General features: G+C 56.7%; 1 protein-coding gene across 2 annotated transcripts; it reads left to right on the top strand.

Moving 5' to 3' along the window:
* Positions 1-10,484: 10,484 nt before the first annotated feature.
* On the top strand, positions 10,485-19,776 carry IFNLR1 (interferon lambda receptor 1). Of its 2 annotated transcripts, none has more exons than XM_075908822.1 (7): positions 10,485-10,713; positions 12,615-12,759; positions 14,335-14,513; positions 14,993-15,141; positions 16,431-16,590; positions 17,199-17,329; positions 18,450-19,776. In XM_075908822.1, exons 1-7 carry the CDS (start codon positions 10,629-10,631, stop codon positions 19,503-19,505), a joined length of 1,905 nt encoding a protein of 634 aa, XP_075764937.1. In that variant the 5' UTR covers positions 10,485-10,628; the 3' UTR covers positions 19,506-19,776. The 2 variants fall into 2 exon arrangements, with proteins under 2 accessions (XP_075764937.1, XP_025044155.2); XM_025188370.2 differs by having other exon boundaries at positions 10,486-10,713; positions 16,434-16,590.
* The last annotated feature ends 4,220 nt before the right edge of the window (positions 19,777-23,996 follow it).

Raw genomic sequence — 23,996 nt, 5'->3', positions numbered from 1 at the left:
GGAGCCGCAAGAAGCCGCACTGCGGAGATGCAGGTAAATAGAGCACTGGCGGGCCGAGGGGCTAACCCTGGCGAACGGCCTTGGGCCAACTGCCCGCCCCAACCTGCAGTTTACCGCAACCTCAGCAGAGGCATTAGGCCTGGCTGGGTGGATTTAGTTGGGGTTGCTCCTGCCTTGGGAGGGGGCTGGACTTGATGGCCGTCTGAGGTTTCTTCCAGCCCTAGGATTCTAAGAATGCGACTGCACCCTGAATTCCTGGCAAGTGCTGCTCCCGTTCCCTTCTGTGTGGGACTGGCAGCTCCGGGAACAGCCAGGGATTGTCCGTTCCCATCGCAGGCCCTGGGCCAGCACCTGCTAACAATGCAAGTTTGGGCGGCAAAGTTCTGCTCTAGCCGAGGGGAACCGCCCACTTCCCATGCAGCATCTTCCTGACCCTGGGCCCGTCCTTTCTAGCCATGGGCACTTTTATTCAGCTGCCTGGTTCAACTCGGTAAGTCACAGTGCCTGGCCCCAGCAATGCTCCCGACACCAGAGGGCAGGGCTGCTTGCAAGACGAGTGTTTGGGAAGGCTCCCCAGTCGGTAGCAGGTAACCCCAGTCATGATTAAAACAAAAGGAAAAACGAACACGGCTACCTCTCTATCACTAACTAAGCCAACTAGCCCGGCATAAGATGGGATTTTCAGATCTCTCCTCCACATCGGTCTTTTCTCCTGAGCCTCCCGTCTCTCACTCCGTGTCTCTCTCTCTCCTCCTCCTACTGCCTCCCCCCCTCAGCTCTCCTCCGCCTTCTGCCTCTCACTCTCCCTTTCTCTTCTCCTCTTCTTCCTGCCTCTCACTCTGTCTCCGTCAGGGATGCACGCTTGTCCAGGCCCCGCCCCCTAAGTCTGTACATTACCAGCCCCACTCCCCTTCATCTCCTGCCATGGCACTCGGCTGAGTTCTGCACTGCTCAGCTGGGCCGCCGCGCAGGAGCAAGCGGCCGGTTGGGCCCTACGCTCCCCATGCAGTTCCCCCGTGCTGCATGGGGAGTGCGGACCCCAAACAGCCGCTTGCACTGCTTGCTCCGGCGCAGAAGCCCAGCTGAGTGACGCAGAAGTCAGCCAAGCGCCACAGCGGGAGGCAACAGTGCCTCCCAGAGGGAACAGGCAGCGTTTCAGTGTTCCAGAGTCACAGACATTGGGCTACTATATATATGATGATTAAACTGTTATTGATTCTGCTGGAAGCTCCCTGCCCACATGCAGGTGTCAGTATCGGTGTCCAAAAGACAGTCCAGCCTGGGGACTGCAGCTGGTGTGGGAGACAGCATCTCTTGCAGGGCGTAGCTGGCGTATGCCCCTGGGGCTGACCTGCAACCCACAGATTACAGGAAACTGACTGATGAAAGTGATTCCATGGAAATCAGGAAGTGGCAGCTTCAGCATGTCTGCAGGGATTTTCTCTCCAACATGCCTGTTTTTGACAGAGCACAGTCAACCTGTGGAACTCCTTGCCAGGGGGTGTTGTGAAGGCCAGGTCTGTAATAGCGTCCAAAGAAAGAGCTGCATAAATTCATGAGGACAGGTCCCTCAGTGGCTGTTAGGCAGGGATGGTGTCCCTGGCCGCTGCGTGTCAGAAGCTGGGAATGGGGAGGAAGGGATGAATCACTTGGTTACTTGTCCCGTTCATTCCCTCCGAAGCGCCTGGCACTGGAAGGCCGGGCTAGATGAACCTTTGCTCTGACCTGGGGCAACCGCCCTCTTGTTCTGAAGGGCCCCGATCAGAGTCGGGGTCTCCTGCTGGGTGCTCTGCAGACACCCAGGGGGCCAGCTCTGCCACTGGCATAAATCCATGGAGCTCCACGGACATCCACTGGGACTGGCCCTTCTGTGCTTGGTGCTTTCAGACTGTGAAGCTGGCCCTGGACGAGGGCGTCGCGAGTGACAGCGAGAGCCTGGCCGGGGGCGCGGAGAGGGACCCGCCGCCCCTGAGCGCGGCACTAAGCGAGACTGGCGGAGCTGAGGCCTGGGGGAAAGGTGGGGGCTTGTGGCCGGCGAGGGACCCAGCGTGGCAGTGCCGGGGCTATCAGCACATGCGTTACATGCCACGGACCTGACGGGGCGCAGACCTGGGGCTGGCCTGGCTCGGCGAAGACCCAGCCACACGCTGGCGACGTGGCGGGTTCCAAGCGGGCGTGGACCTCGGCCAGGCCGGCCACTCCCCTTCCCCGGCTGGGCGCGGGCACCTGCTGCCCTTGCTGGCCCCCCACAGGGACCCGCAGCCTCGGCCCTTCGCCTGGGAGCAGAGGACAAAGCCCCAGGGCAGCAGCGGGAGCCGGGGGCTTGTGTTTGTTTTGGTGCAGATAAAAATGCCCCTGTGGGTGCCAAGTGAGTGGCTCAAGGCTGCTGGGAACCGGAGCCGCCTCGTGGGGGGGCGGGTGTCCCACCGCCACACAGGGCTGCCCCCGCTCCCCGAGAGAGCCCGGGTTCCCTCCAGACTGGAATCCCCGGCAGCTCTTCCATCGCCCCAGCCGAGGGGCATTTCAGGCAATTCCTCTACCTCTCTGCTGGGGCTGGTGGGATCCCCCTTGCTGCCTACCCCTCTCTGAGTGAAGAGCCAAAGTGCCATGGGGGGGGGGGGGGATCTTAAACTCCTGACAGGGACTGTCCTACCACAACCCACCTGCTGGGGGGGCTAAGGAGGGGGGGGTGGATCTTAAACTCCTGACAGGGACTGTCCTACCACAACCCACCCGCTGGGGGGGCTCAGGGTGGGGGGGGGATCTTAAACTCCTGACAGGGACTGTCCTACCACAACCCACCCGCTGGGGGGGCTCAGGACGGGGGGGGGATCTTAAACTCCTGACAGGGACTGTCCTACCACAACCCACCCGCTGGGGGGGCTCAAGGCGGGGGGGGGGGGATGTGGTATGACAGCACCTGTAAGAAATTTGAGGCTGCATCTACACTGGCATGATTTTGCGCAAATACTTTTAATGGAAAAGTTTTTCCGTTTAAAGTATTTGCACAAGAGAGCGTCTATACGAGCGAGTGCCTTTACGCAAGAGCATCCGTGCCAGTGTGGACGCTCTCTTGCGCAAGAAAGCTCCAACGGCCATTTTAGCCATCGGGCTTTCTTGCGCAAGAAATTGATGTTACTTGTCTACACTGGCCTCTTGCGCCAGAGGACTTATCCCTGAGTGGGAGCGTCAGAATATTGGCACCAGAACCACTGATTTCATACAGTAGAACGTCAGTGTTCTTGCACAAATACTCACGGCCAGTGTAGACAGGTGGCAAGATTTTGTGCAAAATCTTGCCAATGTAGGCACAGCCTGGGTGTGTGTGTGGGGGCGCTCATGGCAGAGGGATGGGGTGTGGGAGGGTGCAGGAGTCAGGTCAGGGGGATGGGTTGTGTGTGTGAGGGGTTCAGGGCAGAGGGGTGGGTGGGGGGCAGGAGGAAGGGTGGGGGGGTGAGGGGCTCAGGATGGGGTGGGGGGGCAGGAGGAAGGGCGGGGAGGGTTGGGGGTCAGGGCAGGGGGGCAGAACACAGGAGGGGAGGCCCAGGGCTGGAGAAATGAGGTGTCTCAGTTGGGGGTCACCTTGGTGAGGGTTGGGTTTTTTAGGAGTTCTTTTGTTTCTCACTTCTGTGGTCCCCAACTGATTTTTCTGTGGATCAATGGCCCCTGACCCAAAAAATGTTCCCCACGCCTGCTACCGATATCTAACCTTAAAAACCAACCAATGGTCTGGTAGCACTTTATAGACTAACAAACCATGTTGATGGGATCAGGAGCTTTCATGGGCACAGCCCACTTCTTCGGATGACTGGAGCTGTGGGCTGTGCCCACGAAAGCTCATGATCCCATCTACGGCTGTGTCAAGACTGGCAAGTTTTTCCACAAAAAGCAGCTGCTTTTGTGGAAAAACTTGCCAGCTGTCTACATTGGCCACTTGAATTTCTGCAAGAACACTGATGATCTCATGTAAGAAATCAGTGCTTCTTGCGGAAATACTATGCTGCTCCCGTTTGGGCAAAAGTCCTTTTGCGCAAAAGGGCCAGTGTAGACAGCTCAGATTTGTTTTGCGCAAAAAAGTCCCGATCGCGAAAATGGTGATCGGGGCTTTCTTGCACAAAACCTCGTCTAGATTGGCATGGACGCTTTTCCACAAAAAAGCGTGCTGTACAGATTAACCTGGCTACCCCTCTGAAGCTGATAAAGAAAATACTGAAACCTTTTTGTATTTGACATAAATTAATATTTTATTTTACTTAAAATGAAGTTTGATTAAGAGTTAAAATGCTCAGTCTGTTTAATAATTTAAATTGAACCATTTTCTCTAGCTTCAGCACTAGAAAAATGGCTCAGGTGAAATGATGTAATTAACGGTGAGTTTCCATTAGCAACTGGTGGTCCATGGAAAAGTTTGCATTGGCCTGTGGACCCTGCTGGCTCAACAAGGTTGAGAGTCACTGAAATAGAGGTATCCTTGACTTCTCCCCTGAGAGACCTCCCCAGGCTCTCTGTTCCTCCAGAAGAGCCCACAGAGAGTTATTCTGACACGAAGTGAAATCTGTACTAAAGCCCCCATGTCCAGTGAGAGAGATCACTGTTGTCAGAAGTAAATTCCAAGTTTCTCCAAATTTCTTCAAAGATCGCCTTTACCAGGCAGTGGGGCTTTGACTGATTAGCCCCTTAGGGTATGTCTACTCTACCCTCCTAGTTCAAACTAGCAGGGTAATGTAGGCATACCGCACTTGTAAATGAAGCCCAGGATTTGAATTTCCCGGGCTTCATTTGCATAAGCGGGGAGCCGCCATTTTTAAAACCCCGCTGGTTCGAACCCCGTGCAGCACGGCTACACGGGGCTCGAACTAGGTAGTTCGGAATAGGAACGAGGTGTACCGGTAGTTCGGAATAGGAAGCCTAGTCCGAACTACCTAGTTCGAGCCCCGTGTAGCCGCGCTGCACGAGGTTCGAACCAGTGGGGTTTTAAAAATGGCGGCTCCCCGCTTATGCAAATGAAGCCCGGGAAATTCAAATCCTGGGCTTCATTTACAAGTGCGGTATGCCTACATTACCCCGCTAGTTCGAACTAGTGGGCTAGTGTAGACATACCCTTATAGTTTTGAAGGATGACTAAATATTATCTGGATCTTCTTGGGTAATATCAACAGATTGCTTTGGGCCCGATCCTAGCTTACAATTAAATAGGATAAGGCGCTTTGTAAGCATCTTGGGAAGTGATCTCATTTGACAATTATTAGTAGCTATTATTTACATAATATAGGCATTGCCATCCTGGAACTGACATACATTTCTCAGTAGCGTTATAGATATGAAATAACGCAGCCCATTGATCTCCATGGGCGCTATGATCTCCAGCAGTGGTGGTGAGGGTTAGTGACATGGTCTCCTCCTTTTTTCTTGTGGGAAAGAAGCTCAACACTGACATCAGGCCACTGAAGTTGGACCTACTGACTCCCACTGGGGCTTACCACTTAAAGCCCAGACAAAGGTAACCCCTGAGGCACGGCTGTCATTTGTTAAACAATGGCCATTGCTAACTTGACCTCATTTGGGTATTATTAACCAGGTCCTTAAGGACAAAATAGAGCCTCCCAATTGTGCATCATGCCCTGAACAGACCCGTCTCAGAACCAGGACACCTGTCACTGGTCCTTACCCTGGTGATGTTCCACACTGGTATAGACCAGCTGTGTGCCAGACTGGCTAATCAAATTGGCAAGTGCCTGATTAGGCAACGAAGGGGCTTAGCAGATACCATCGCAGATTGGTTTGGGCCTGGAAACTCTGTCAGCAGCACTTATGTCATAGCCCAGAATCCAGGCTGGTAGATGCAGTAATATCCAGTGCCCGTAAAGGCCTAGACACCAGCCAAGCCAACCGATTGATCCTGAATAGTTTGAAGGATCTGTCCAGCTCTGAGTCCATTTCACTAAACCTAACCAGATATTTGGACCAGAGATTAATTGGATTGTTAATTAATGGAACTAAATTAAAGACATTAGAAGGCCAGTATTGAAGAATAGGATAGCTTTGACCACCCAGCCCTTATGGTGGTGAGTCCCCATCTTCCCCGTGCCTACCCATGGGAGTGGGGAAGTAGAGAATCCATGAGGACCCAAAGACCCACCTGGTCAGTCCATAGTATAACCTTTTGTTTTTGGCCCCTCTTGGGATTCCTCACTCAGATCAGATCAGCATGGTAACCTCCCTGCCTGTACCAAAGCAGGAGCATATAGATAGAGTCGAGAGCATCACTTATTCTGAAGGTGTGGGAGCCTCCCTATACCCAGGGATTGTTGCACCCACTTTGATAAGGAAATTTTATGTACCTGCCCATTTAACATCATGACGAATCTGCCTAGGTTTGATGTGGTTGTCTCAGAGAAACAAAAACATCGAGCTGGTCCAAATAAACGGTACCTACTGGTGTTTGACTACCCAGACAGATCACTCCATCCTGCCCCTCTACATATCCGTCTGTGTGTATAACAGCCCCTCGCCGGATGATCCTGACCGTTGATGGAATGCGGCTCTATCGCACTTCGGCAGTGATGAGTAACCTAACATGAGATCCTGAGTGGCACGGCGGAAGTAAGTACCAAGAGGAGGGTTTACTGGCCCTGCAGGCAAAGATCGAGGAGTTGGTGGCCAATGCCCAAAGACATATCGGGGCTGGCCGTCTGAGGTACACACAGATAGGGAAACACTGTGGACCATGCCAAACACCTACCTCTGCAGCACTCAACCAGGCAGTAGAGGTCAAACCTATAATCATGGGCAGCGCCAGTAAGGCGATGAAATATCTTAAAGATGGAGTTGAATAGTGTTTGTCAAATTATGTGGGAAGTTTCGATTATAACATTTATAACAGTGCTGGTGCTGTACTCGTACTTCCAGAGTAAATTAAAACCCCTTAAATTGTATTTAACCTGGTGGGTTAAGGAGAACCCCAAAGTCAAGAGAAAGGAACTATAGGAGTAAACTGAGGCAATCCATGGTATCTTGCTGAGAACTGACAAACTCAAACCTGAAAGTATTAGGCCAGCTTGGGAAGTAAAACAGTTCAACAGTTACTGTGACCCTGGTTCCCCTGGCAACCACATTCCAAAGGGCCTCACTTTGATAAGGCTGGTACCAAACAACCGCACGGGATTGTTTTTACAATTTGCTTTATTCCTAGGAAATAACCTTGGTTCCAAAGGAGCTAGCTGGCTTTTAGCTCAGAGAATAGAGACTCATATGTCCATCAGCGAAAGACCGCTCTAGAAAGACCTTTACCAAGTTTTGCTAGCCACCAACACCGCTGTGAAGTGCCAAGAACTGACTGTTGGCCAATGCTTCTCGCTGCAAAAAGATCCCTCCATCTCGAAATGATCCTACCCCAATTGCTGATAAGCCTCTCTCTTCTGGTCCTGCTTTCCTACCTGCTGGACACCAGAAGAACCAAAATATTACAGGGTGATGTGCTGGTAGCCTCTCCCCTGCATGATGCTGAACCACGACTGTTTCAAGAAAAAAAAGAGGAAAAGTCCGCTCCTCTGACACCGCCAAAGCCCAAAGATTCCTGACTACAAAAGGACGTTAAGAACTGACTGCGGTGAAAGAAGCGAAGTATTGTATATTGCCAAGGAGAAACTTGTGGGAGTGGTTTGGGTTTCTCCCTTTCAACTGGACTCCGTGCTTATGGACAGGTACCATCAGCATGTACCTGCCCTCCCAAATTTGGTTACTAATTATGATATGATGTGTTATGTTACTAAAATTATAGAACAGCCCCATCATAGAATTATATTGGGGATAGTAATGATGATATTGCTTTTGCTTATTAAAGGTTTCATATTTGATTGTTGTTGTAAAAGATGTAGTAATAGAAATAGCTTTTATGTTTGTACTAGTTATGTAATGTTTAATGAAAATAAAGGTTTAGAAAGATAGTTGTGCTGTAAGCACAAAAGGGGGGAGTTTGGAGGCAGGAAAAGGAAATAAGGGAATTTGTGAGCAGCTATCTTGGTCTTGTTAACAAGAGAGCAAGAGTCAGGCTAAGTCTGTGGCCTGACAACGCGAGATCTGTAATTAGACGCTGCCTTTGCCTCTCACCTCCATACGGAGATAAGGATCGAACGCTGACTCTGGCAGGGACCTTGAGATAAGGAGCATCTGGCTGGAACTAAATAACTGTTAGCCATTGGTGTTTGGAATGGGAAGGAGACGAATTGTTATTGTTATTATATCTAATAGACAGTATAGAAACTGCTTCAGAATTGCTGGTATTCGAAGATCTGCCTCGGAGGGAGGGGGCTTCCCCCCCGTCCAAACCAGTTTTTCCCTTGCTGCAGCTCGTAATAAAACTGCCTCTGGCTGCTTGTTGCTTACAAACGCAGAGTGAGGACCTCACAGTAACCGGTAACTGATGACTGGGGTTTTACATCCCAATGAGATGGACGGCAACTGCATTTGGTGAAATTACTGCAAAATTATCAAGAGTCCTCCATTTCCACAAGCCACAAGGACAATACTGAACCATGACAAGCAATTATGAAGCAGTTCCCCAGAGACGGGCTGATCTGGATGAGTGCACCCTGTCTGCAGCAGGCCCTCTGTGATCCTGGAGCAGCCCCCTTCCTGAAGTAGATGGGGAGCTGCTCCAGCCCTCTCTCTTTACCAGTTAACCGGAACCAGTAGGCAACATCCACTAAGTGGACTATGGAAGTTGTCCCATGAAATTGTGGGATAGTTCTGGATGATTCCCAGGCTCTGAGTCAAATGGGGCTGCATCTACACTGCAAAGTAACAGATCTTAGATCCTGGATCTCATCTTGAATCGAGGGTAGACCCGTAGCCCTGCACTGTCATGGGACCCTGGGTTACTGCAATTGCAGTGTAGTTGCATGGGGGTGTGTATGGGGCCCAAATCCATCCCTAAAGGTAGAGGATGGTGGAAGGAGGCCTGAGAGGGGTCACATGACACCCTGTACTTCTGCTCATGTGTTCATCTTGACCCCAGAAATACCTTCCCGGGCTGGGACTTCCTGTGCCAGGTGGGGGGGGGGGGCTAAGGGGTGAGGGGTCCCTACTTTTGGTTCAGAAATATGGTCCCCGTACTGAGAGGGGCGCGAGCCAGCGGTGGGATCTCTGCCGTCTCCAGGGGCTGAGGGTGTTTTACGTCTGGGGTTTCCCATGGAAATGAACTCGTGGGGCAGGTTTCCTTCCAGGAAAGGAGATTTTAGAAAGGCAAACGCGTCCCAGGGCAGGGATGCTGCTGCGCACGGCGCTGCCGCGGCTCAGAGCTCCCCGGGGCATGGGGGGGACATCGCCGCAGGACAGCACGGTCCCACGTTCGGGCACCGGGAGACCAGGATCAAGCACCGGAGGAGGGGAGGGTTCAGACGACTGCTAATGGCAATAGCGCCGTTCCCGAATATCTGATATTCACATCAGATAGCGACTAGAGAGCTGCAGGGTTAGAAGAACCAGGTCTGGACTTGGGAGAATGGTGCAGGCCGGACACTGGTAGCAGCTGAAGGTTGTTACCCTCTGACAGCCATCCCCAGTCCGCGTGAAGTGAGTGGACGGCCTCCGTCCGGGCCTCAGGGGACGTGTGTCCACCTCACAACGGCCTTTGTGTGGGAGACCTAGACCCAGGTGCAGAACCAGATTCGCTTCCCCTTAGATCTGGGAGGCGCATGTGGGCCAGGGCTACTCAACACGGGCCCCCAGGTGGGGTCCTTTGAACACGGCCCCCACAGGGAACATGCTCCACCCATGAGCGGACGGGCTGGCTGGAACAGACGGGTTCAGGGAGTCGGTGTTTCTAGCCCCCAGGGAGGAGTGCTGGGAGCGCTGGGATATTGTGTGACTGAAGCTATTTGCATATATTTGCATATTTATTTACATGTATATGCAACCACACTTAAGTTGTGGCCCCCGGGGCTTCAGAAGTTGAGTTGCCCTGATGTAGGCTAAGAATTTACTGCATGTGGGAGCGTTTTGATTCTTTATGTGAGAGGAGTTTGTGGCCTAGCTGGCAGTACTGCTAAACAATGTTCCCTCTCATATTTCCATCCAAGTGTGGAATAATTTTTATGTGCACAGAGGTATGTATGAATGTGCACCACCAACAGAAACACAGGACTTGGGCCAGCACCTGCCAACAATGTAAGTTTGGGTGGCAAAGTTCTGCTCCAGCCAAGCGGAACTGCCCACTTCCCATGCAGCATCTCCCCGACCCCGGGCCCGCCAGTGGGCGCGTTAACCCTTTCTGGCCATGGGCTCTTTTATTCAGCTGCCTGGTTCGACTCAGTAAGTCACAGTGCCTGGTCCCCGCAATGCTCCCGACACCAGAGGGCAGGGCTGTTTGCAAGACGAGTGTTTGGGAAGGCTCCCCAGTCGGTAGCAGGTAACCCCAGTCATGATTAAACCACAGAACTATTTATTGATTCTGCAGGGAGCTCCGTGCCCACACGCAGGTGTCGGTGTCAGTGTCCAAAGGACAGCCCAGCCTGGCGACTGCAGCTGGTGTGGGAGGCGGCGTCTCTTGCAGGGCGTAGCCGGCGTATGCCCCTGGGGCTGACCTGCAACCCACGGATTACAGGAAACTGACTAATGAAAGTGATTCCATGGAATCAGGAAGTGGCAGTTTCAGCATGTCTGCAGGGAGCCGGGCAGTGCTGGTGGCTCTCTGCTCCTTCCAGCAGCTCCTAGGTAAGGAATGGCTCTCTCCGGTGCTAAGGGCCCCGTCCGCGCACAGCCAATGCTCTTGGCTTTGCCTTTGCCAAAGCACTCAAGCCTGCGGGCCAGGTTGGCAGTGCGAACAGGAGGGTCTGGGGGTGAGTGAAAGTCCAGTGAAGGGTTTTCTCTCCGACGTGCCTGTTTTTGGAAGGGGGGTGCGATTCCCTGTTCCCGGAGGCCTCCCCACGCCAGCTCTGCCCGGGTAGGTAGCCAGGGGGTGGGTCGGGATCGTACTCGGGCAGCTCGTCCCAGCTGCTGCAGGGTTTGGTTGCTTGCTCACGCAGAGCTGCCAGGAGTCGACATCACAGCCCAGCTCCGATGGGACTTCCACCGAGAAGCACATTGGTGGAGGAGCAGGAATAGCCAGGAAGTGGTTCTGAAAGCGCCAGGGGCCTGGTGTGTGGTACTGGCAGGGCCGGGGCCTGCCTCAGGCTGAACTAAAAAGTGACCCAGTCCTCTCTCCGGAGCTGAACCTGAACCCCGAGATGGTTTGTGTTGCAGCCTGCACCCGCATTTCGCCTGGACTCTGGCACCCTGAGCTGGCTCTTGCACTTGACAGAAAGCCTGAGGGGGCAGGAAAATGGGCAAAATCAAATCAACACATCACACACGCGCACACACACCTTGTGCTGCCCTGTGCACGCACACACATGCACACCCCCACGCCTTGTGCTGCCCTGTGCACACGCACACCTTGTGCTGCCCTGTGCACGCGCACATGCACACACACACACACACACCTTGTGCTGCCCTGTGCACACACACACATGCACACACACACACACACACCTTGTGCTGCCCTGTGCACGCACACACATGCACACACACACACACACACACCTTGTGCTGCCCTGTGCACGCACACCCAATCACACATATACACACACACATCCTGTGCCCTGTGCACGTGCACAATCACACAAACACACACACACAGCCTTGCACAAGGTGAATCAAGCCCATCAGAGCAGTAGATCAGAGAGAAAAATCCTAGAACTGCAAAGGAGCTGGGAATTCCAGTGGCTGAGAAGCTGGACATGAGTCAACGGGGCGCCCTTGTAGCCAAGAAGGCGAATGCCGTATTAGAGGCATTAGGAGGAGCGTTGCCAGCAGATCCAGAGATGTCATTATTCCCCTTTATTCGGCTCTGGTGAGGCCACATCTGGAGTATTGTGTCCAGTTCTGGGCCCCCCACTACAGAAAGGATGTGGACGCATTGGAGAGGGTCCAGCGGAGGGCAACCAAAATGATTAGGGGCTGGAGCATATGACCTACGAGGAGAGGCTGAGGGACTTGGGTCTGTTTAGTCTGCAGAAGCGAAGAGTGAGGGGGGATTTGATAGCAGCCTTCAACTTGCTGAGGGGAGGTTCCAAAGAGGCTGGAGAGAGGCTGTTCTCAGTGGTGACAGATGGCAGAACAAGGAGCAATGGGGGAGTTACAGTGGGGGAGGTCTAGGTTGATATTAGGAAAAACTATTTCCCTGGGAGGGTGGGGAAGCACTGGGCTGGGTTCCCTAGGGAGGGGGTGGAATCTCCATCCCTAGAGGTTTCTAACTCTCAGCTTGACAAAGCCCTGGCCGGGTTGATTGAGTTGGGTTGGTCCTGCCTTGGGCAGGGGGCTGGACTCGATGACTCCTGAGGTCTCTTCCAGCCCTGGGATTCTATGAACTCGAAGGGCAGGGGGCTGAGCTTCATGGCCCCCTGAGGTCTCTTCCAGCCCTAGGATTCTATGAACTCGAAGGGCAGGGGGCTGAGCTTCATGGCCCCCTGAGGTCTCTTCCAGCTCTATGGTTCTGTGACCCACCCATGTGCTGTTCTCAGTACGGAGGCGACAGCGTTCCAACAGCTTTTCTTTCCTGTTTCCTGCCTTCCCAGGCTCCGTGGCTCTGGGACAGCCCGGCGTGCCGCTGCCCCCCCCGCGCAACGTGAAGCTGCTGTCGAAGGACTTTGGCGTGGCTGTGACGTGGCTCCCTGGGGAGGGGTCCCCGCCGGACGTGCTGTACTCTGTGCGCTACCAAACGTGGGTGTCCGCGAGGGACGGTGACGAGAGCGCCGGGGGCTTGTGCCCCAGGGCGGTGGGTCGCGGGGACCTGTGTGTGGCGGGTCTGTGAGCAGCTTTTCACGCCGGACAGAGCAGCCCACAAACTGCTCCGCTCTGGGGCAGCCTTGGCAGAGCCTGAGGGAGCTTGGAGTGTGGTTCAAAGCCAGCAGGGCCGTTTGCTCTGTGGGCCTCCCCCTGCGCCCCACACAGCCAGGCTGCTAAACCCCCTTCTCCCCCGCTGAGCCGAGTGCCCCCGTGGTCCCCCTACTTTCCGGTCTCTTACCACGGCCGATTCCAGCTCCTTCATCTCCCCTTCCCACTCTGCCTCCCTCTCTCACCTCCCCCGCTCCGGCTCACCCTCCACCCACCTGCTGCCAGTCCCCAGTGGGGTGAGGCTGGAGCAGTGGAGTGGAGAATCCTGTTCTCATCCGCCAAGTGCAATCTCTCTCCTTCGAGCGCTCTGCTTCCAGCCTCCCTCCCTCTGGCCCTCCACCCCCCTGCCCTCAGCCGGGGCCTCCCCTCCAGCAGGCGCGTGCTCCTTTGCCCAGCCCACGGCGGAGGGACCTGCCGACCCTGGGGCGCAGCCTGGGGGGTGCCAGTCGGAAGCTTTCCACTGGCCGCCGAGCGGGCCTAGGGAGCACAGGCGAGGAGTTCCAGAAGTAAACTGAAGACCCCGGGGTGAGACCCCTTCCAGGGGCCCGATCTGAGAGACACTTTTGGAAAATCTTGGCATTTTAGGGAAGAGACTGAGTCTCATCCTGCTGCCCCAAGTACTTGCATGGCCCCGCTGCTGTACTGTCTGATGCCCTGCTCCTTGGGACAGGCACTGCTGTTGGCCTCGTCCTACCGGGTAGGGAACTGAGGCACAGACCCAGAGATGTGTCTACATTGATGGGACCGTGTCGAGTACAGAACCGGCCCGGCCCCCAGCACAGGCGTCAGTAGCGGTGTAGGCGGAGGAGCCCTGCTTAGCCCCAGAGTGCAGAGACGCTCCAGAATCTCGGGGTGCGCGTCCTACAGGGCTCTGCGGGTCCGAGCTGGGCCTCCCACGTCTTTCACACAGCTGAGTCCAGCGATGTGGCGTCCTGCGATCTCCCTGTGGCCGGAGCGGGCAGAGGCTCTGGCAGGGAGGAAGCCATGGGGAAAAGCTGCAGTAACTTCCCTGCTGCGGGAGAATTTCCCTGGTGCTTTCCCCGTACAGCCCCCTTTTCACTGTCGGGTTACCTACACCCTCCCAACACGAGGTGACTTTCCCAAGGCCACACAGCAAGTCTGTGGCAGAACAGGAGTTAGACCCATGTTGCCTGAGTTCCAGGCTCACACCCTCACCACTGGGCAACCCTTCCATTGATTCTTTAGCCCCAAAGCAGAGTGTAAATCTTGGGGGCCATTTAAATCATTCGAATTTGGCTACACAATGTCCCCTTGCCAGAGCCAATCTCTGGGAGCAGGCAACCGGGGGAGTGTCAGCGGGAAGCCCACGGACCTGTTTGGCACTAGATGTGCAAAGCGCCGCCTGTTCTACCCCGGGTTGGTCTTTGTTTCTTCTTTCAGCCTGTATCACCAAAGCAACTGGAAACAGGTCCGGCACTGCAAAAATATTTCCCACGTCACCTGCAACCTGACGTGTGGGCCAGACCCGTACAATAAATTCAGCACCCGCGTCAAGGCCCTGGCGGCAGGGCGCCAGTCCCCCTGGGTGGAGTCGAACTCCTTGGAATATCATTTGGATGGTACGTTGCTGCTTGTCTGTGCCACGGCTGGAAGCTCTTTGCAGAGAGAACGTTTGGGTGTTGCTCCCGCGCCCCTGGGGGGATAGGGAGTTCCGCTTTGCTCTCCCTCCCGCTCGCTGGATTCCGTAAGGAGCCCAGGTGTGACGGTGATGGGCACAGCACGAAAACCTGGAGAGACCAACCCCCACGACCCCCGTGTTCCCTATGCAGACTGAGGAGGGAAGGCGAGCGCCCAGTGGGGAGTCTCTGCTAGGCAGCTCTGTCCTTCCTTATCCAACCTGCTCACTGCGAGAGTGGCTGCTGCAGACCAAGGGGCTATCCCCAGACCAGAGCCTTAAAACTCTGGCCTTGGCCTCCGTGTGTCCCCCTGAGAAGGAGCCAAGCTTGGCAAGTCCAGCGTGCCCAGAGGGCTGTGTCGGGGGCTGGCTTTTGGTGGCATATGGGAAAGTGCTGCTCTAACATGTCGCTCGCGAATACAGTGCACCTGGCTCCGCCGGCGCTGGCAGTGAGCGTGGCAGAAACGACAATCAACGTGAGCGCTACTTTCCCCCTGGCCTCCTGCGTCAAGAGCGTTTTTATCGGGCTGAAGTACGACCTGGACTTCTGGAAAGCTGGAACTGGAGACAAGGTCAGTCCCAGGCCTGGCTCCACCGCACTAGGCGTAGCCACGTGCTGGAGAGGCAACGCTTGGATCTTGGTCCCACTGTCCCCAGCGTCCTGGGGAGGGGAGAGGGTTGGAGCTGGGTTCTGGGAACTGGGAATGGTTGTTTGACCCCAGACCCAGGACTCCAGTCCCTTTCCCGGCCTGTCCCACAATGCCCGGGGCAGGGATGTTAAATTTGCATTGACTATTTGATTCGTCGAGAAAAGTGCCTCTGCCTTCGATGTGTGGCAGCTGTTGCTGGGGTCTCCCCAGCTGACCCTGGGCTCCATACAGCACTGCCGCTTTGAAACACCACGGGGAGCATGGGGCCAGCTGGGCTACACACGGTGTTTCAAAGTGGCAGCACCATGTGGAGCCCAGGGTCTGGCCCCAGACTCCACATGGCCCTGCCACTTTGAAGCACCCCCATTCCCTCCTTGTTGCCTCTCTCTGATAGAGGCAGCCGGGGGCGGGGAAGTGACCAGTCACCTGGCCTGTTGACTATCCGATAAGCATTTGCTCATTGGCTAGTCGACTAGTCACTCACATCCCCAGCACAGACAGAAGTGCCAGGATGCAGAGTCCTGCAGTGAAGCGACCCCCCGGGGGGTCCGTAGAAAGTCCCCACGGTGAGACAAGCTGATAAGGAGCGTGGGGCCTCACGTGCACCAGCTGTGTGCAAGTGAACCGCCCATGCAGCAAGGCCTCAAGGACCGAAATAGTCACGAGAGCAATCCCAGCGCCAGGCCAAGTGTCTGTGGGTGATGGGTGGGTCTCGTCTAATGTCTCCTCTACACCAGTGCGGGGCAAGCTGGCTAGTGAGTGGCCCCCGTCTCAGCGGCGGCAAGACTGTGGGATCCAAGCCAGACTCCCGGCACAGGTGGCTTTGCTCGCTCTGCGTGCGCACCTAGCGTCTGTGTGGTGCCCGTGGCACCGTGGCAGCACTGTGACTGGCTGCGGAGGGAGCGCGCGGCTCTCAGTGCTGTGTGCAATCCGCACGCACCGTGCCTCGCCTGCCCTGGCTTTTCCTGCCCGTCACATTGGTAGCACCGGTAGGAAGCCGCCTGCGCGGATGTAAACCAGGGGGCTCTGGCAACCATGCATGTGGGCCACGGCAACAAAATATCTCGTGGGCCTCACACAGAGCCCCCATGGACCGCACATGGCCCATCACAGCTCTCCGGACGCTGTGGGGAGACACATCATGAAGGTCTTTCCAGAGTCTGGCCAGAGGGCCCCACGAGTCTCCCAGCCTCTGCCTGGTTGTGTCTCAGCAGGTGCCGTTCCACGACCGAATGAAGTGGGAGAACGTCACAATCAGCACTCTGGCGCTGAGTGGCAACTACTGCCTGAGTGCCAGGGCCTCCTATCAAGCCATCCAGCTAAAACACAGCCAGTTCTCCAGGCCACTGTGCATGCTCCTAACGCCCAGAGGTACAGCCCAGTGGAGGGAGAGGGGCGGGCGAGGGGGCAGTGGGAAGGGACCAGGGCTGGGGGGAATGTTCTCACCCCAAGTGGGTTTTGAAGGAGAATCGGGTGTGGCAAAACCAGCCTCCTCCGTGCAAAACGTGTCTCCTTTTTGTGCGATTTTTCATCAAAAGCCAGGACGCCTGACACCTGAAAGATTTTGGCTGTAAACCGAAATATTGGAGCTAAAAATAACTTGGCTTGTCAGACCAGAACTTTAAGTGTAGGACGGACCTCTCTGGTCCTGCACTCTGGGGACCTGAGCTGATTTTAGAGCTTCAGCCGGTATGTGAATTTCCCCTGAAAATGTAAATTGTCCCCGGAGAACTTAGATCGGAATGATTTTGGTTTCATTATGAGCAACAAATCTTTTTGACCTGCTCTGGAGAGAGTCTGAGTTCTCGTCCTGGCTTGGTCACTGAGCTGCTGGCCAAGTCCCTGCCCTTGTCTAGGCTCATATCAAATGAGGACACTGAGGTTTGGGACTGGGGGACAATAGTCACCTGCTAGAGGCTGGTCGTCTTTGTAAACCACGCGCACCGCACAGAACCACGACTTGGCCTTTTCTCTTGCAGCCAAGGGCTGGGAGTTCCTTATCACCATGGCTGTCCCATTGCTCATCCTGCTCTTCTTCTGCACTGTCGCTGCCTCCGTCCTACGGCTGTGTAAACAAGCTGCCAAGAAAGCAAAGAGGCCTCAAGCTTTGGTATGGAAAAACGGAATTAGTGGGCCCGATCCTGGAAGCTGCCATGTTCCTGCAAATCCCATGCTTCAGGGTGTCTGTGTGGTTGTAGAACACAAGGCTTAGGAAAGGGAGAGACAGTAAGATCGAGAATTTCATGCTGCCTCTATATAAACCTATGGTGCGCCCACGTCTTGAATACAGGCTGCCCCCAACTTGCCATGCAATCGGTTCCAGATGCCCCCCAGCCGTAAGTAGGGGGGGTCGTATCTCGGGCCGTTGTAAGTCAGGTGCCTCCTGTACTGCATGTAGGCACCTTATCTCAAAACAGGTCTCTTGGCATTGGAAAAGGTTCAGAAAAGGGCAATAAAAGTGATTAAGGGTTTGGAACGGCTGCCATATGAGGAGAGATTAATATGACTGGGAATTTTCTACTTGGAAAAGATGAGTAAGGGAGGGTACAAAATCATGACCAGTGTGGAGAAAATAAATAAGGCCATTTTTTTTACTACTTCTCATAACACAAGAGCTAGGGGTCACCAGATGAAATTAATGGGTAGCAGGTTTATAACAAACAAAAGGAAGTTTTTCTTCACACAGAGCGCAGTAAACCTGTGGAACTCCTTGCCAGGGGGTGTTGTGAAGGCCAGGTCTGTAATAGCGTCCAAAGAAAGAGCTACATAAATTCATGAGGACAGGTCCCTCAGTGGCTGTTAGGCAGGGATGGTGTCCCTGGCCGCTGCGTGTCAGAAGCTGGGAATGGGGAGGAAGGGATGAATCACTTGGTTACTTGTCCCGTTCATTCCCTCCGAAGCGCCTGGCACTGGAAGGCCGGGCTAGATGAACCTTTGCTCTGACCTGGGGCAACCGCCCTCTTGTTCTGAAGGGCCCCGATCAGAGTCGGGGTCTCCTGCTGGGTGCTCTGCAGACACCCAGGGGGCCAGCTCTGCCACTGGCATAAATCCATGGAGCTCCACGGACATCCACTGGGACTGGCCCTGCTGTGCTTGGTGCTGGACAGTCCCACAACGAGCCATTCGCCAGGCTCCCTGGCCCTTCCCATGTCCACAGCAGCAACTTGACAAAGTGTCCGTCACACTGAAACCCCCTTTTAACCGGCCAATCTCATTTCCCTTCCTGCCAGGATTTCTCCCGTTTCCAGGCTCCTGGGACGGTCCTTGAGGAGCTCATCGAGAGAGACCTCTTCATCTGCGTGGTGCAGCCCGCATCGGCAGGGAGATGGAGGAGCGACGCATCCCGGACGGCGAGGAACGACACGTCCCTAGTGGCGAGGAACAACGCATCCCCGGTGGCGAGGAACGACGCGTCCCCGGTGGCGAGGAACGACGCGTCCCCGGTGGCGAGGAACGACACGTCCCCGGTGGCGAGGAACGACACGTCCCTGACAGCGTCTCTCCTCTCACTTTCGGAGGAAGAGGACGACGACAGCGGCGGTTTCAGACCCTACACTGAAATGCCTTTATTCCTGAGGAGAGCCCCCAACTGCTCCGGAGCCAGCATGAGTCAGGAAGGGTCCCACTCAGGCTCAGAACTGAGCGGCTCCCACCTCGCGGGAGGGCCTGTGCCGGACCTAGCCGGGTTAGGGTTCTCTCGGCTTGTTTGGAGAGGGGGACCGGCCGAGGAGGACGCCTCTGGCTTCCCAGACAGCGAGAAATCCTCCTCCTTTTCCGAGAGCTCCTCCGTGGGGGAATTCTCTCTCTCGGAAGCCCCATGTCCGGTTACTTGTGGAGGCGAGTGGCAAGGCTGGGAGGCAGACACGGGCCAAGAAGACCCCTTCCTGCAGGTGTCTGTGTTGGCGGAGGGACTGAAGGGGGGGTCTCCCGCCGAGGAGTGGGGTGTGCCGAGGAGAGGTCCCCGTAAGACCGACCCTCAGCGGCACCTGCACCCTGACCCCAGCGTATGTGTCGCGAGGGGAGTCAGCGAGGCCGCCGACGGCTTCCCCCTGGAGGAGCAGCTTGTTCGCTTTCAGACTGTGAAGCTGGCCCTGGACGAGGGCGTCGCGAGTGACAGCGAGAGCCTGGCCGGGGGCGCGGAGAGGGACCCGCCGCCCCTGAGCGCGGCACTAAGCGAGACTGGCGGAGCTGAGGCCTGGGGGAAAGGTGGGGGCTTGTGGCCGGCGAGGGACCCAGCGTGGCAGTGCCGGGGCTATCAGCACATGCGTTACATGCCACGGACCTGACGGGGCGCAGACCTGGGGCTGGCCTGGCTCGGCGAAGACCCAGCCACACGCTGGCGACGTGGCGGGTTCCAAGCGGGCGTGGACCTCGGCCAGGCCGGCCACTCCCCTTCCCCGGCTGGGCGCGGGCACCTGCTGCCCTTGCTGGCCCCCCACAGGGACCCGCAGCCTCGGCCCTTCGCCTGGGAGCAGAGGACAAAGCCCCAGGGCAGCAGCGGGAGCCGGGGGCTTGTGTTTGTTTTGGTGCAGATAAAAATGCCCCTGTGGGTGCCAAGTGAGTGGCTCAAGGCTGCTGGGAACCGGAGCCGCCTCGTGGGGGGGCGGGTGTCCCACCGCTACACAGGGCTGCCCCCGCTCCCCGAGAGAGCCCGGGTTCCCTCCAGACTGGAATCCCCGGCAGCTCTTCCATCGCCCCAGCCGAGGGGCATTTCAGGCAATTCCTCTACCTCTCTGCTGGGGCTGGTGGGATCCCCCTTGCTGCCTACCCCTCTCTGAGTGAAGAGCCAAAGTGCCATGGGGGGGGGGGGATCTTAAACTCCTGACAGGGACTGTCCTACCACAACCCACCCGCTGGGGGGGCTCAGGGCGGGGGGGGGGATCTTAAACTCCTGACAGGGTCTGTCCTACCACAACCCACCCGCTGGGGGGGCTCAGGGTGGGGGGGATCTTAAACTCCTGACATGGTCTGTCCTACCACAACCCACCCGCTGGGGGGGCTCAGGGCAGGGGGGGATCTTAAACTCCTGACAGGGACTGTCCTACCACAACCCACCCGCTGGGGGGGCTCAGGGTGGGGGGGATCTTAAACTGCTGACAGGGTCTGTCCTACCACAACCCACCCGCTGGGGGGGCTCAGGGCAGGGGGGGGATCTTAAACTCCTGACAGGGACTGTCCTACCACAACCCTCCCGCTGGGGGGGCTCAAGGCGGGGGGGGGGGGGTATGCGGTATGACAGCACCTGTAAGAAATTTGAGGCTGCATCTACACTGGCATGATTTTGCGCAAATACTTTTAATGGAAAAGTTTTTCCGTTTAAACACAAACCTCGCTGTGGGCACCCTGCTAATCAGCTGGGCAGCACTGGAATCTCTCCTGAGCGGCCACCCAAGCGCCTGGCTTGCAGTCCCCGCTGTGAGTCACACAACGCTCCCCTGGAAGTGGAGACACGTGCTCCCTGTCTATCCTGCCACCAGAGGGCAGTGGCTCAGAACAGTTTGGATGCTGGGACTGCCACTGTGACACAGGGACGGGCAAAATACAGCCCCCTGGCCAGATCCGGCCCATCAAACCATTGGCTCCGGTCAGGGCTGGCCTCAGGCGGCCGCCTCAGGTCCCAGACTCGGGGGGGGGGGCGTCACTAGGACCCAGAGTGTAGACGATCGTGTCTGCTGCTGGTGCAGATGGATTCTCTCTGCTCTACGTGCACAGCACACTAGTTACATTTGCTGTTCAGGCAAAGTTTGAAAGTGAAGTGTTACTAACAATTTTTGAACAAGGCATTTGAAGTTGCTAGTTCTCCTTTACTGAGGTAGGGAGCAGAGCAGTTCCATGAGAGGAGTAGAACAGGAAGGAGGCAGAATTGAGACCTTTCAAACTTTTGGCCCAAGCGAGGGGGATTGGGGGCGTCATTTGAGCTCCCCGCCTCAGGTGCCAAAATGCTGGGGGCCGGCCCTGGCTCCGGTCCATGGGGAGCCTCAGCCAGGGTCCCTGACCACTCCGCCCCCACACAGTGCTCAGAACAGCCGCCTGTGGGACCCTGTTTGTCTATGAATAGCTGCAAGCCTGGGGGAGGCTGGAGAGGGTTCTCTCACAGCCTCTGACCCCAGTACAATCTTGCAGCTCCCATTGGCCTGTTTCCAGACAATGGGAGCTGCCTGTTTGAAAGTACCCCTCCCCTCGGGCTCAAGCTGTTCACTGAGAAAATGGCCCAGCAACCGGCTGCTCTGAGCGGCCTGCTGGAACATGAAAGCCAGAGAAGCTGCTGGCTGGGAATCGCCCAGGTAAGCATGAGGGATGTGAAATATCGGTTAATTGAGTAGTCGATTAAGCTCATGAATTCTTATCGGTTACTCGACGGGTCTATAGTCCCCAGGGGTGGGGCCGGCAGCCAGTGTGCTCCACCCCTCTCCTGAGGAGCACCGTGCCACTCTGCGCGGTTGCCTCGGTGTCAGAGGCAGTAGTGTGGGGTGCCAGCCTGGAGCTGGTCCAAGAGAGGAGCCAGTTTAAAAACCAGCTCCCCTCACAGACCAGCTGCCTGCCGCCCCATTTTGTTGCCTCTGACACAAAGGCAGCAGCGGGGGGAGGGGAGGCAGCAGCCCCTCTCTGGGAGCAAAGGCAGAGCTCCCAGACTCGGTGTGAGCCAGAACTGAGCCGGTCTACCTGCCCACCTGGCTCCCAATACACTTACCAAGCAGAGCCATGGCGGGGGGTAGTCCTGGACCCGGCACAAGCCTGCTAAAAACTGGACTGGCAGGGGGAGGGGAATGCGTGTGGTCTGTGGTATTAACCTATCAGCTTTTGCTTGTCAGTTCATCGACTGCACCATTGCATCACTAGTAAGCATCTCCTTGCCAGAGCCTGTTCTGGCACCCCAGCCCCTCCCTCCTCCAATCCTCTGCTCCCCACCCCTAGGCCCCTTCCCAGACCCTGAACCCCAACCCTCTGCCCCAGGTTATAATCCAACCCTCTGCACCCCAGTCCCTTACCCCGAGCTCCCTTCTGCACCCAGCCTCCCTCCCAGACCCCACACCTCCTCCTGCACCCCAGTCCCTTACCCCGAGCTCCCTTCTGCACCCAGCCTCCCTCCCAGACCCCGCACCCCCTCCTGCACCCCAGTCCCTTACCCCGAGCTCCCTTCTGTACCCAGCCTCCCTCCCAGACCCCGCACCTCCTCCTGCACCCCAGTCCCTTACCCCGAGCTCCCTTCTGCACCCAGCCTCCCTCCCAGACCCCGCACCACCTCCTGCACCCCAGTCCCTTACCCCGAGCTCCCTTCTGCACCCAGCCTCCCTCCCAGACCCTGCACCCCCTCCTGCACTTCAGTCCCTTACCCCGAGCTCCCTTCTGCACCCAGCCTCCCTCCCAGACCCTGCACCCCCTCCTGCACTTCAGTCCCTTACCCCGAGCTCCCTTCTGTACCCAGCCTCCCTCCCAGACCCCGCACCTCCTCCTGCACCCCAGTCCCTTACCCCGAGCTCCCTTCTGCACCCAGCCTCCCTCCCAGACCCCGCACCACCTCCTGCACCCCAGTCCCTTACCCCGAGCTCCCTTCTGCACCCAGCCTCCCTCCCAGACCCTGCACCCCCTCCTGCACTTCAGTCCCTTACCCCGAGCTCCCTTCTGCACCCAGCCTCCCTCCCAGACCCTGCACCCCTCCTGCACTTCAGTCCCTTACCCCGAGCTCCCTTCTGCACCCAGCCTCCCTCCCAGACCCTGCACCCCCTCCTGCACTTCAGTCCCTTACCCCGAGCTCCCTTCTGCACCAAGCCTCCCCCCCGACCCCGCACCTCCTCCTGCACCCCAGTCCCTTACCCCGAGCTCCCTTCTGCACCCAGCCTCCCTCCCAGACCCCGCACCTCCTCCTGCACCCCAGTCCCTTACCCCGAGCTCCCTTCTGCACCCAGCCTCCCTCCCAGACCCCGCACCCCCTCCATTAACATCACAGAGGAGTGCAGCCCTCGGCCACATTCTGAATTCTTGGAGTGCCATCCATAGTTCCCCCCACCCCCAAGGTAACGTGCCTCTTGTTGGACTGACTTGTGCTGCTAACGCTGACTTCCAAGCGCCACAGAGCTCTCCGGGTCCTTCCTACACCCAGCCCCCGTGATCCCCTGGCAAGCGTTAGCAGCGCTGCTGTGACTTGGCCTTTAGCCTCCAGTCAGGCCCGCGCTGCAGACGATGCGGCAGTGTAGCCTAGTGGGCTGGACTCCAAACCCACTTCTGCGCTTCCAGCTCAGTCCCAACGTCTCCAGAGGAACCGATTCCAAGAGGCGGGCTCCACCCCTCTGAGAACGGAGCGGGATAAGCGAGGCCGTCAGACGGTGTTCTCAAGTGCCTCGCGGCGCGGGACGCAGTGCTCTGAACCCGGGGCAGCACGCACGCCGGGGTCCTGACATAGGTCGCCATGAGCGGCAGCAATCAGCTAGCAACACAGGGCTGTACCTAAGGAGGCCGGCAGAGACGGGACTGGCTTACAGGCGTCACCTACTAGAGCTCCTGGATGCACAGGGCTGTGCGACTGAGCCCAAGCTGTGCTAATTGATAGGTGGGTTTGGCCTGATTAACTGACTGGCTCCTGCAGCGTGCCAGGGATGCATACACCCGCTTTTCTGTGACTCTGTGGCACACTTGGAGCACTCAGTGGGGCTTCTGTCTTCCTGCTGCTGGAGGCCAGGCGTGGGGGAGGCAGCAGGTGCGGTATTTTCCTCATACCGTATAGGACGTCATACCAGATGATGGTGTATGTGGCTTTATTACTGTGCATGCAGTTAATG

This window comes from Pelodiscus sinensis, chromosome 25, assembly GCF_049634645.1.
Source record: "Pelodiscus sinensis isolate JC-2024 chromosome 25, ASM4963464v1, whole genome shotgun sequence".
Lineage (NCBI taxonomy): Eukaryota > Metazoa > Chordata > Testudines > Trionychidae > Pelodiscus > Pelodiscus sinensis.
The sequence above is the reverse complement of the archived record's forward strand: the minus strand, read 5'-3'. Positions and strand labels throughout refer to the sequence as shown.

Excerpts from the sequence above, each read along its gene's own strand:
- IFNLR1 (XM_075908822.1), top strand. The coding sequence starts at position 10,629 with ATGGAATCAGGAAGTGGCAGTTTCAGCATGTCTGCAGGGAGCCGGGCA. Across the intron at positions 10,714-12,614 it reads CTCCTTCCAGCAGCTCCTAG|GCTCCGTGGCTCTGGGACAG; the intron begins GTAAGGAATGGC and ends CTGCCTTCCCAG. Across the intron at positions 12,760-14,334 it reads TACTCTGTGCGCTACCAAAC|CCTGTATCACCAAAGCAACT; the intron begins GTGGGTGTCCGC and ends TTCTTCTTTCAG.